The following is a 14,355-nucleotide window of genomic DNA, read 5'->3' as shown; positions in this document are numbered from 1 at the left end:
GGTGACAGTGGCCCTTTAACAAATATATATATAAGAAAAATCTGCAGTGCACACACACAGGTTTTTTATTGGCCATATGTATGCAGAACGTGTCGGTTATATGTGTATGTTTTATACCATGTTTATTTTTTTCTACATAGACTATTTTCTTTTAAATCTAAGTCAGTTTCAGAGAAATGCAGCAGGAAAAACATGCTAATAATGATAACAGTAACACATTAACAATAAAGTGAACGAGAGTCTGAACAACTCCTGTTTAATGTTTTCTTTAATATTTCAAAGGTTAGTGCAGAATTTTGCACTTGATTTCGAGAAAAGAATTGGAGGATCAGGGCATCAAGTGGACACCCTGGAGTTATCAAGTGGTGCAAAAATCAATCGAATCTTTCATGAGCGATTCCCATTTGAGTTGGTGAAGGTACAGATCTATTCTTATTACAATTCATCAATTCAAGTGACAGAATGAAACAATTTACATGATTGGGATTCTTGCTGCAAGTGTATTGGTAACCCCGGATCATATTTAGTCTCCATTCATCAACATTTTATTTGGATGCTTATGACTGAATGTATATTTAGCTGAATTTTTAAATACGTGAACCAATGGTCCTGAAAGTTTCACCCTTTCATGGTCTAAAAATTTTCTGTTTTTTTTTTTTTCGCTTAAGTTTTTTATTCTCCTTCCTCCAGGAGCCATAACTTTTTTTTTTTTTGCTCATTAACATAGTCATATGAAGGCTTGTTTTTTTTATAGGTTGAGTTGTAGTTTTCACTTTATCATGTAATGTAAAGAAAAATGGGAAACATTCCAGGTGGCGAAAAATAGTAAAAAAAAAAAATGCAATTCCGCCATTGTTGTTTTGTTGTTAGTTTCTATAGCATTTATTATGTAGTAAAAAAGACTGGGCATTATCATTTTTCATTTCAATAAAGGTACAGAGATGTCAAATATATATATATATATATATATATATATATATATATATATATATATATATATATATATATATATATATATATATATATATATATATAAATGTACTGTACCTAGGCGGACATACAGTGGCAGGTAAAAGTTTGGGCACCCCTGGTCAAAAGTACTGTTATTGTGAACAGTTAAGCAAGTTGAAGATGATGAAATGAGCTATAAAGGGGCTAAAGATAACACATTTCCTTTGCATTTTAGGCAAAAAAATACAGTGGGGAAATAAGTATTTGATGCACTGCCAATTTTGCAAGTCTTTTCACCTATACAGAATGGAGAGGTCTAAATAAAAACCAGAAAATCACACATTGTATGATTTTTAAATAATTAAATTGCATTTTATTGCATGAAATAAGTATTTGATCACCTACCAACCAGCAAGAATTCTGGCTCTCACAGACCTGTTAGTTTTTCTGTAAGAAGCCCCCTACGCTGCACTCATTACCTGTATTAATTGCTTCTATATGAACTTGTTACCTGTATAAAAGACACCTGTCCACAAACTCAATCAATCACTCTCCAACCTATCCACCATGGCCAAGACCAAAGAGCTGTCTAATTTTGTGCAGTGACAAAACTGTAGACCTGCACAAGGCTGGGATGGGCTACAGGACAATAGGACAGCAGCTTGGATAGAAGGCAACAACTGTTGGCACAATTATTACAAAATGGAAGAAACACAAGATGAGTCGTGGTTGGGTCTTCCAGCATGACAATGACCTGAAACACACAGCCAGGGCAACTAAGGAGTGGCTCTGTAAGAAGCATTTCAAGGTCCTGGGGTGGCCTAGACAGTCTCCAGACCTGAACCCAATAGAAAATCTTTAGAGGCAGCTGAAACTCCATGTTGCCTAGTGACAGCCCCGAAACCTGAAAGATCTGGAGAAGATCTGTATGGATGTATGGGCCAAAATCCCTGCTGCAGTGTCTGCAAACTTGGTGAAGAACTACAGGAAATGTCTGACCTCTGTGATTGCAAACAAAGGTTACTGTACCAAATATTAAGTTCTGTTTTGTATCAAATACTTATTTAATGCAAAAAAATGCAAATTAATTATGTAGAACTCATACAATGTGATTTTCTTTTTATTTTTAGATTCTCTCACAATTGAAGTGTACCTGCAATAAAAATTACAGACCTCCCCATTCTTTGTAGGTGGGAAAACTTGCAAAATCAGCAGTGTGTCAAATACTTATTTTCCCCACTGTATATATATTTTCATTTTTTACATTTAAAATATTACAAAAAGTTAAATGGGCTAATGCAAAAGTTTGGGCACCCTGCATGATTAGTACCTATTAGCACTCCCTTTTGCATGTATATCCGCTTGTAAATTCTTTTTGTAGCTTGCCAAGAGGCGTTCAATCCTGGTTTGAGGGATTTTCATCCATTGTTCCTTGAAAAATTCTTCCAGCTCTGTGAAATTCCTGGGTCGTCTTGCATGCACTGCTATTTTGAGGTCTAGCCACAGATTTTCAATAATGTTCAGATCAGGGGACTGTGAGGGACATTGTTAAACCTGTAGCTTTCGCCTTTTGAGGTCGTCTAGTGTGGATTTTGACGCGTGCTTAGGATCATTATCCATTTGAAGAAGCCATCCTCTTTTCAACTTCAGCTTTTTTACAGATGGTGTTATGTTTGCATCAAGAATTTGTTGAAATTACATTGAATCCATTCTTCGCTCTATTGGTGAAATGTTCCCTGTACCATTGGCTGCAACACAACCCCAAAGCATGATTGATCCACCCCCATGCTTAATTGTAGGCTAGTTTTTTTCATTTTTCTCCACACATACCTTTGATCCTTGTGGCCAAAGAGTTCTATTTTCACTACATCGACCCACAAAACTTGTTTCCAAAATGCATCAGGCTTGTTTAGATGTTCTTTTGCATACTTCTGAAGCTGAATTTTATGGTTAGGATGCAGAAGAGGTTTTCTTCTAATGATTCATGCATGAAGGTGATATTTGTGCAGGTGTCTCTGAACAATAGAACAATGTCTGCCAGTCTGCTGAATCTCTCTGAAGGTCTTTTGCAGTCAAGTGGGGGTTCTGATTTGCCTCTCTAGCAATTCTACGAGCAGCGCTCATTGAAATTTTGCTTGGTCTTCCAGACCGTATCTTGACCTCCACTGTTCATGTTAACGGCCATGTCTTAATGACATTTCGAACTGAGGAAAGTGCAACTTGAAAACACTTTGCTATTTTGCTATTGCTTATTATAACCTTCTCCTGCTTTGTGGGCCTTCACCATTTTCATTTTCAGAGTGCTAGGCTACTGCTTAGAAGAACCCATGGCTGCTGTTTTTTGGCACAAGGTTAGAGGAGCCTGGGTTTTTGTAAAGCTGGGAAATTTGCATTACCTGCCCTTTCCGAACCATGATAGTGAACAAACCATAACCCTAAAAGCAGAGGTGTAGCTAGTGTTTTGGTTCAGGTGGAGCGAAATGTCTGAGTGGGCACCTAACGAGGTAACCCTGATTACGACTATGGTAGTGCGCTGTAATAGTGGATGTAGGGAAACTTCAGCAGATGACCGCGCTGTTACTGAAAATAATCTCTATACAAAGACCACCACTGATATTACTGCCATATGGTGACCATATAGTGGTAGATACCAGTGCTGCAGAACATATAGGAGATTACAGTGCAGTTATAGATAGTAACTTATAGATGTTGTTCTTTCAGATGGAATCGTTCACTATTCACGTCTTTTGCATCTGGCGTAGACCAACATGACAACTTCTTCCAGTCAAGACTTGGCTGAAGAGATTGCAACCACGTCTGTTTTGACTTCTCACATTTCCAGAACAGTCCCATCTATTCCCAACCTGCACAAACTCCTCATCCCACTGATACCCCAATGTTGAGCCTCTGCTGCCGTATGTGTCCCTATTATGGCACCTTCTGTGCGGTATTGTGTGCCCTCTAGATCAGTGTTCCCCAACTCCGTTCCTCAAGAGCCACCATCTGGTCATGTCTTCAGGATTTCCTTAGTATTGCACAGGTGATTGAATTCTTGCCTGTCCATGTGATGCAATTATCACCTATGCAATACTAAGGAAATCCTGAAAACATGACCTGTTGGTGGCTCTTGAGGACCGGAGTTGGGGAACACTGCCCTAGATGGTAAAACAAACCTCTAGACCAATGATGGCGAACCTTTTAGAGACCGAGCGCCCAAACTGCAATCTAAAACCCACTTATTTATCGCAAAGTGCCAACCCGGCAATTTAACCTGAATACTGAGGTTTTAGATTAGATTGTGTAATCAGGGTTTCAAGTCTTCTAATCATAGCTTTGTGCATTGGGCGACTGATCTTGAGGCCTTCAACAAAATGGTGCCGAAGGCGGCACATGTGCAAATCGAGATCTCAGCTCAGTGACGTTTTCAGTAACCCAAAATCAGGATCTGCACATTTCAGATGCGGGGGCATGCAGCTGAAGCCCCCTGTTGCTACCATCTTGCTGCTTATATATAACCCTTTTGTTTATACTTGCTGCTCTCTTACTGTTGCCAAGTGTAATCCGTTTCCTGCGGCAGAGACCCCCAAGTCTACAGGAAGTTAGGGGGTAGATCTTTGTCTTGCTGCTCTCACTTTCCTGTCTGTCACAAGCATAGCAGAGAGCTAGATTTCTATTCAGGTTTGACAAACCATTGGAAAGTTGCAGGAGCAATACTGGGAAGTGACAGAAAGGAAGTTCCTGTACTTAGCGTGCTGACAGAACACTGATAAAAAGGAACTACAAACTCAAAGTAGATGACACGTGACCGAGCAGAAAAATTATTACATATTAGACCGGTGTGTGCATCAAATTAGACTGGCTTTGCATCATAAGCAATTTTCCCATTGTTGTGGGGGATGAGGGCAGCATGACATTGTACTAGTTTTTTGTGAGGTGCACTTTAATGATTTTTGATGAATCCTTCGTGCTTCTTATATTTCCAATATTTTTCATTCTATTGCAGACAGAGTTTGAGGAGAAGGATCTTCGACGAGAAATTAGTTATGCCATCAAAAACATTCATGGGATCAGGTATTTTTGGAATCTTTGTGTAATAAATGAGTTCTAATAGCTGTAACTGCTTATATACTTGGAGTATGAATTCTCCTTCTGTGTTTCCTTGGAAAGTCTATATGAACCGTATAAATCTGCTCTGTTGGGCTGGTCAGACATGATACGGAGTGGCAGGAATGGCTGTGTTTTTTTAGACTAATTCCATATGTGGCCCTCGATTTCTGTTTGCCTGAAACTCCGGAAATGAAGAAGCACCAAGGTGTGACTGGTTTGCTTCTTAGAGAAAATGGATTAAAATTGAATATCCTCCCTCCTTCTTCTACTGACGGCTTCTGATGTCCCCGACCGCTTTCCTGTCTTCCTCTTCTGGAGGTGTACTGTCAACTGACCGCTGCAGCCAATCAGTGGATGTGTAGCTGTGGCTTGTGCAGAGTATAATGGTACATTGTGGCATAATGAGTTTACAATGATGCACAGACTAATCTCACAACACAAGCAGCTAAATCATGCTGGGGACTGGGAAAAATATACAATTCTGCCAAAAAAGTGCATTCTGCATCCCCTACAGAATGCAAAAATAATTTTTGCAGCCCAGATAAGTGCATACAGTGCTCCTTTTTTAGGATTTTTTTTAAAGTTTTTTTCCTTTTCTCCAAGCGGTTTGGAAGCGTTTGCCTTTTTTTTAGTCTTTTTAATGGACAGTTCCTAGTTTGAAGCAGATTCCAACAGTAGAAGCGTCAAAGTGACATGCACTTTTCTTTTGTCCCACAAGAATTTTTCAAAACTGTAAGCGGAAAAAAAACCACTCACAAGACTGAACATATGAGCAGCAGCAAAGTGGTATTATAATAGAAACGATTAGGAAGAGTCTTTCAAGTGTTTTTAAGCTATTTTTCAGATGGGTTCGTAGTAGAGCCCCTCCAAAAGACTTTTTTAATAACTGTGTGCACATACCCTTATAATACATACATATAAGCATATCTAGAGCTGCAGTTCTCTTGAACAAACAGCAGGGGGCAGCAGCAGTTTTGATAAATTTCGTACTTTCCGACCAGGTCTTTGTCCTGGAAAATATGAAATGTGCCCATTGAGTAATAGCTTTGGTAATAATTAGTGCTCGGATAAGGTGTTATCTGAGAATGCGCGGGTGCTAAAAAATTGTCTTTGACGTGCTCGAAAAATATGTTCGAGTCCCTGCGGCTGCATGTCTCATGGCTGTTAGACAGCTGCAACACATGGATGGATGGCCTGTTTGTTAGACAGCCCCTGCATGTGTTGCGGCTGTGGAACAGCCATGAGACATGCAGCTGCGGAGATTCGACCATATTTTTCGAGCACGTCGCTCTGTTAGCACACGCTCAGGTAACGCCTTATCCGAGGGCACGTTTGCTCATGACTAGTAATAATATAAACTATATACCTCTGAAAATCAGTGCGTCTTAGTTCTGTGCATCTTTCATTAAACTTGGGGGAAAAGGCGCTATCAGTAAATTCAGAGTTACAGTAATGAGAGTGGCTCTAGCTCTGGAGAACCACAAATGCCAGTGATTTCAGCGTACACCATGTAGGGATTGTATTCTCTAGTGGTGGCTCATCTGGGAAACTGAGCTCTTGCTTCCATGGGTCTCTACTGAACACAGCCCCTCAATCTGAGCAGTAGGACCCCTAATACTCAACTCATTGTCACCTTTTTCTAACCCAAAAAGGAAATTTCTGAAGTGGACAATCCCTTTCATTTTGTGGAAGCCCAGCAGTCAAATAACTGGAGTAATTCATAGACCTTCCTAGCTGAACAGGTCAATGGCCATTATCTAGTGTTGTCCTGGGATGTCAAGCTCTCACAGATCAGGAGAGCACAAGGGGAACTTTCGAGCTTACTGGGGTTTTTCCTCTATTGAAAGCAATGTATAAAGGAATGCTGCTAACTGAACTCTCTATAGCGGTTACTGCAGGGAGGACGACTTAAAGCATACCTCCCAACTTTTGAAGATGGGAAAGAGGGACAAAGTTTGCGGCGCGCCGCGGCAAATTTTAGGCCACGCCTCTGACCACACCCATTCATAATTAGTCACACCCATATCCACGTCCCAACCACACCCATTTAGCACTGCTGATCACACTGTTTCATATACAATAGTTCTAAACAAAAAAATATGGCCACACAGTGCTCCATACTGTATAATGACCACACATGATGCCCCATACTGTATAATGGCCACACATGATGCTCCATACTGTATAATGGCCACACATGACGCTCCATACTGTATAATGGCCACACATGATGCTCCATATTGTATAATGACCGCACATGATGCTCCATACTGTATACTGGCTGCACATGATGCTCCATACTGTATAATGGCCACACATGATGCTCCATACTGTATAATGGCCACACATGATGCTCCATACTGTATAATGGCCACACATGATGCTCCATACTGTATAATGACCGCACATGATGCTCCATACTGTATACTGTATAATGGCCACACATGATGCTCCATACTGTATAATGACCGCACATGATGCTCCATATTGTATAATGACCGCACATGATGCCCCATAATGTATAATGGCCACACATGACGCTCCATACTGTATAATGAACACACATGACGCTCCATACTGTATAATGACTGCACATGATGCTCCATACTGTATAATGACCGCACATGATGCTCCATACTGTATGCTGGCTGCACATGATGCTTCATACTGTATAATGACCGCACATGATGCTGCATACTATATAATGACCGCACATGATGCTCCATACTGTATGATGACCACACATGATGCTCCATACTGTATGCTGGCTGCACATGATGCTTCATACTGTATAATGACCGCACATGATGCTGCATACTGTATAATGACCGCACATGATGCTCCATACTGTATAATGGCCACAGTTCTCCATACTGTATAATGACATACAGGCACGCAGCTCACACACACGCTCACACACATGCACACGCACACAGCTCACACACACGCAGCACGCACGCAGCTCACACACATGCAGCATCACACACACAGTATCACACATACACACGCAGCATCACAAACGCAGCTCACAAACACATGCAGCTTTGACACAAATGCATCACATACGCAGCCATCATACACACACACACAGCCATCACACACACGCAGTCATCACACACACACACACACACGCAGCCATCACACACACACACGCAGCCATCACACACACACGCAGCCATCACACACACACGCAGCCATCACACACACACGCAGCCATCACACACACACGCAGCTATCACACACACACGCAGCCATCACACACACACACGCAGCCATCACACACACACGCAGCCATCACACACACACACGCAGCCATCACACACACACACACGCAGCCATCACACACACACGCAGCCATCACACACACACACGCAGCCATCACACACACACACACCCAGCCATCACACACACACACGCAGCCATCACACACACGCAGCCATCACACACACACACGCAGCCATCACACACACACACGCAGCCATCACACACACGCAGCCATCACACACACACACACCCAGCCATCACACACACACAGCCATCACACACACACACACACACACCCAGCCATCACACACACACACCCAGCCATCACACACACACACCCAGCCATCACACACACACACGCAGCCATCACACACACGCAGCCATCACACACACACACACCCAGCCATCACACACACACAGCCATCACACACACACACACACACACCCAGCCATCACACACACACACCCAGCCATCACACACAGACACCCAGCCATCACACACACACCCAGCCATCACACACACCAGATACCTCATACACACATGACACACACAAATGCAGCATCACACACACACAATGACACACACATGCAGTATCAGACACACACACACATCTCACACACACACACACATCACACACACACATCACACACACAATCTCCTCTGTGTTGCAGGGGCGGCTGATCTGTCCATGTGCAGCTCTTCAGTTTCTCCGGCTGCTCACAGCTCTGCACTGTCCCGGCACCTCCCCCGTCTCTCCTTCTCTGCCGGGATAGCAGATAAGAGCAGGGGAAGCCAGAGCTCCGTGCACACACAGGAGGTAGTGAGTCGCTGACCTCTCATCTTGATTGCTGCTGGCTCTCTGCCTCAGCGTGGCAACGCCGCACACACTTGGGGGGGCGGGATCGGTCGGGAGGAGACCCAGCATGTATAAGAAAAAAAAAAACAGCCACAAACCTAAGCTACTCAGGTGCCGCCCCCTGCATTGTCCCCGCCCTAGGCACGTAGTGCGGGACATTAGTGTCCCGCCCGGGATCCCGGGGCTGACTGTCAAAATCAGGACAGTCCCGCGGGATCCGGGACGGTTGGGAGGTGTGCGTTAAAGTGATTGTCCGATATTGGGCAAAATTGGAGCAAAGACTGGAAATGGTGTTATTATGACTCCATAACTAGGCTGTGAGTGTAGGGCACTCCGAGACACCATTTCTAGGCGTTCTCTATGTACCATTACTAGCACGAAGAGATGTCATCAGATAACTAGAACTCGACTGCAGAGGCACGTGTGAAGGTTTATTTATAAGCTGAATTATTGTAGTTATGCACAATTACAGTAGCAATAGGTAATAACGACTATTCTGAACCAGAGCTGCAAGACATGTGGCTTCTTAAGATGGCCGACATACAATGAGGAAGAAGAAGAAGGAGGGAGGGGTTACTGACATGAGAGCTGCGGAGGCAGACAGGGAGAGAGGACGAATAAACTTCTAAAAGGCAAACCTGACTAGATAGCAACACAAAACTAATAATACAATCGAGAGAGACAAAGGTAGTTTCCGGCACAACCAACTGGATAAAATGTTAAGTTTATTGGAACAAGTTAAAATCTCCATGAAAAAAGAAACCATCATCTGACGCGTTACTGGCGTACTGCGGTCATAGGATAGTATGTGAGGTAAATGTCCCATGCTTTTGGGCACAAAATATTAAGTCTCCTAAGAAACTATCAAAAAAGCTTGGAGAACTCTTCTTAAAATCAATAAATCTTTATTAAACACAATAATTAATAAAACATATAAAGTATAGGGCAGCACATGATTGGACAATACATGGTACACTCAAGTATGAAGTGGCATTAAACAATTCTTTTTTTTTTTTTTTTTTTTTTTTTTAAATACATGATTGTTCTCAAACAAAAGCCGTTCTCATTATCTGGGATTATGGAACTATATTCACTATATAGCTGCATAGATAATAATAATCAAAAAGACTACAGTCACAAATCTCCATGAATACTTTATAATAATTCAAGGAAAAGAATGCATAGGAGAGTTATACATATTATTTTATTGTTATACTGCCCTCTAGTGGGATGGAAAGAATTACATCTTGTTGAAGTGCAGCGCCCCAGGGTCCTGGTCGTTGCGGTAATATCATTCTCCTCTAGGGGGGAGTGATGTTACGTTTGGAGGCAAAGAAGGACAAATGAATCCAGGTATCACAAACATGCAACACATTTCATACTCCAGTCCACCAGGGGGAGCTATGCTCCTATTTATTAGGGCACTCTTCACACTTAGGTAAAACTTGTGGCCTGGAGAGGAAGTTAGGCAGTTGCTGGCTGAGCTTTGTTCAGGTAGTTGGTCCCTGACAGGGGTGGGATCCTGTCAGAGGTCGAGACGGAAGGACACGGAGCTGCGCCTGCCATAAGTGTGGCAGTTCCTAAGAACGGACATTGAAACAGAACTGTATTGTAGAGAGGGTGAAGAAGTCATAGCAAAGGAGTGGATATCAGGAGGAGTTCTGCCCTGCACAGGCTGCCTCCTTCTGAGGCGCAGGTTCCCGGTAGCCGGAACACCGAGGGAGTAACAGTCCTTTATGCCTTGCTCAAGAGACCGGCAGGACAGCTAATTTTACGTTACCTGCCCGCCCTATACCCAGGAGTCAAGGTGGCACCCACTAGAGGCTGGGGCATGATAGAGTCCCTGTAAAAAGCCTCAAGCCACCAGTCACACGGGTTTGTCCTATCCATCTGGGGGACAGAGAGAGACAACATCTAAAACATCTACAACATCTGTGAGGACCTTATGAGACGCTTAGCAGTAAGATACTACAACACCACGGCGCTAGAGGAAGACTACTGATTTCTACCTGGATAAGGGGACTCTGGACTTGCCTCCAAACCGGCTGGACTCTGCCTACCCTGTGGTCTATGCTCTGGACTGTGGATGCTGAAATCTACAGTAAAAGGTAAAGAGACTGCAACCTTGTGTCCTCGTTCTTCACTGCGCCTCTCACCATCCACCATCTACACTCTGGGAAGCCCTGGGGACACACTTCACCTGTGGGAAGGTATACCATCTAGCTGCCATAACATCACCCCAGCGGTCCCCTAAGCAGCGTCGGTCACCCTGACCGAATACCACAGTTGGGACACGAACACTTTCCCTTTAAAGACCTTTCCCTTTTCCACGGACGTCCCTAGGGCCACGGACCGGTTTAGCCACCGTGACTTTCCCCCTGTGAACTGAAGGACCCGGTACCGAGTACCCCACTGCCCTTGGGGGTGCTCCAGAAGATTTAATACATATATCTCACTGCAGTCTTTCCTATAAGGCCGGCGTCACACTAGAGAGTTTTACGGATGTATGAGAGGCGCAAAAACTACGCATTGCACACGGACCAATGATTTTCTATGGGGCAGCTCCTATCTGCCGTATATTTTCTATTCGCCACGACAGCACCCACTGAGAGAGGGGATCCGCCCCTGGGAACAGGAAACCTACAGAGAGATAAAAGGGGCGGCCCCCCCTCGCTCCTCAGTTGGTTTCCTGTTCCCGGGTGGAACACCTCAGAGAGAAACTCTGTGGACTTAAGGAAGAGGAAAAGCTTGCCTGGACTGCCGCCTGTTCGTCTCTGTTGAGCGGCAGGGGCTCCAGAGTAAGTCTCAGAGAAGGGGGATGTCCTGTTGGCTTCCCCCTATCCTGATATTATCAGCATGGATACCGGGTTAATAACAGTCTCCCTGCTGGGACACACTTATATCGCTCCGCCGCGTGGACGAACCCTTCGGCTATGCCTGGTAAGAGGTTTCATTTTCATGGCTTACCCCTCGATGATGCGGTGGGATGTGGTGGTGTGCAGTGCGGCAGCGGCAGCCTCGGTAAGCGGCGGCTTCAGCCGTATGGATAAGGGGGAGTGCGCGCATGCGCAGTCTGGTGGCGTCCCGGAAGTGGATTGTAGGACTTCCAGGGACGCAAGATCAGCCTGGGCTCGGCTGTAGGTACCAGTGTGGTGGCCAGTGATTGCAATGCGACAGCATCTGTGGCTGGAGGAGGAGGCTGCGGGCCGCACACCAGGGCTAATCGCTGAACTCCCTGAACGGTCAGTTACAAAAAAAAAAAAAAAAGAGAGAGGAGGTGTGTTTTTTTCTCAGCTATGAGGCACAAGCAGTGCTATATAAAGGAGTTTAAGGCACTACTAGTTGCGCAACATGTCGTCCCAGGAGGATATCGAGCGCCCACTGGAGGATTTAATCCTGCCTAGTGGTGATGCAAAAAAGAAAGGCAGTGGACACTCAAAGATGAGTGACTCCACTGAGAAATCGGTGAAAAAGTCAGGCCGCTCTGCACCAAAAGCTGATCGTACAACCCGGCAGACGGTATTTAACCTTATTCCTGGGTGAAGGCGTAGGTGGTCTTATGAGGGCTAATGGTAGTTTCTCCTACTTCTGTCTTATAGGGTAAGCGGACGGAGAAAACTAGGCACAAGCAGTGTGCGATGTGTAATGAGCCCCTGCCGGACTCCTATATTAAAAAATTATGTCAGAGTTGCATAGATTACACCTTGCAGCAGGAGAGTTCGGTCAGGATGAAAGAAATTCGTCTCATGATAAGGGAAGAACTTCAGTCCTTGGGAGGTAGTCCGGCTGTGAATGTTGAGAAAAGAACCAGGAGAGCGCCTTCACCTGCAGCAGACACGTCAGCAGAAAGTGGGGAGGTTAACTCAGACATTTCTCAGAAATCGGGTTCCTCGGATGACGAGGATTACGTCTGTTTCCCTACAGACAGTGTGAACAATCTGATTAAATCAGTGAAAGGTACTATGGGGGTGTCAGAGTCTAAGGAACCTCAGACACCTCAGGACGTTATGTTCGCTGGTCTTTCACAAAGGAAAGGCCATGTGTTTCCGGTAAATCAGGCCATCAAGGACCTTGTTAAACGGGAATGGAGCAAGGGACAAAAGGGGTTTGTACCAGTCTCGTGTAAAAGGCGGTACCCCTTTGATGATGAGGACTTGACAACTTGGTCCAAAGTACCTAAAGTGGATGCGGCTGTGGCATCCACCTCCCGCCGTTCCTCCCTACCAGTGGAAGATGCAGGTTCCTTATCAGATCCTATGGACAGGAAGTCTGACACACTTCTTAAGAAGTCATGGGAGGCCTGTGTAACTGCCTTTAAACCTGCAATCTCAGCCACATCTACTAGCAGGTCTATGCTGGTTTGGCTCGACCAGCTGGACCAAAACATCAAAACTGGGGTATCCAGGGAAAAATTGCGCGCTGCTATTCCTTTGATTAAGGGGGCTGCGGCGTTTATATCTGATGCCTCTATAGACTCGCTCCGTCTGGCGGCCAGAACAGCTAGTCTCACTAATACGGCTCGTCGGGCCTTATGGTTAAAAAACTGGAAAGGAGATGCCCAGTCCAGATCCAAGTTGTGTGCCATACCCTGTCAGGGTGAGTACCTCTTTGGGACCGTATTAGATGAAATACTCACTAAGGCGGGTGAAAGGAAGAAGGGGTTCCCTAATCTCTTTATTCCTTCTTACAGAAGGGCGTTCAGGAAGCCACCATTCGGCAAGAAGGGAGGCTTTAAAGACCGGTGGAATAATAAAGAATTTAAACAAAAAGGAAATTTGTTCAATAAACGCCCCTTTAACCCCTTCCCGACCCATGACGCCACGTAGGCGTCATGAAAACCCGTGCCAATCCGACCCATGACGCCTATGTGGCGTCATGGAATGATCGCGTCCCTGCAGATCGGGTGAAGGGGTTAACTCCTATTTTACCCGATCTGCAGGGAGAGGGGGAGTGGTACTTCAGCCCAGGGGGGGTGGCTTCACCCCCCCGTGGCTACGATCGCTCTGATTGGCTGTTGAAAGTGAAACTGCCAATCAGAGCGATTTGTAATATTTCACCTAAAAAAATGGTGAAATATTACAATCCAGCCATGGCCGATGCTGCAATATCATCGGCCATGGCTGGAAATACTGAAGTACCCCCCCCCACGCCCACCGATCGCCCCCCCCGTCCTCTG

At 44.7% G+C, this 14,355-nt stretch overlaps 1 protein-coding gene across 2 annotated transcripts in view; it reads left to right on the top strand.

Annotated features, from left to right (window-relative positions):
* The window catches only part of DNM3 (dynamin 3), a 499,914-nt gene that overhangs the window by 8,868 nt on the left and 476,691 nt on the right, over positions 1-14,355 (top strand). For both annotated transcript variants that reach the window (XM_077277662.1, XM_077277661.1), the window contains exons 3-4: positions 283-418; positions 4,955-5,022. In XM_077277662.1, coding sequence (XP_077133777.1) covers positions 283-418; positions 4,955-5,022 — 204 coding nt within the window. The remainder of the gene's footprint in view (positions 1-282; positions 419-4,954; positions 5,023-14,355) is intronic.

This window comes from Ranitomeya variabilis, chromosome 8 (assembly GCF_051348905.1).
Source record: "Ranitomeya variabilis isolate aRanVar5 chromosome 8, aRanVar5.hap1, whole genome shotgun sequence".
Taxonomy (NCBI): Eukaryota; Metazoa; Chordata; class Amphibia; order Anura; family Dendrobatidae; genus Ranitomeya; species Ranitomeya variabilis.
The sequence above is the reverse complement of the archived record's forward strand: the minus strand, read 5'-3'. Positions and strand labels throughout refer to the sequence as shown.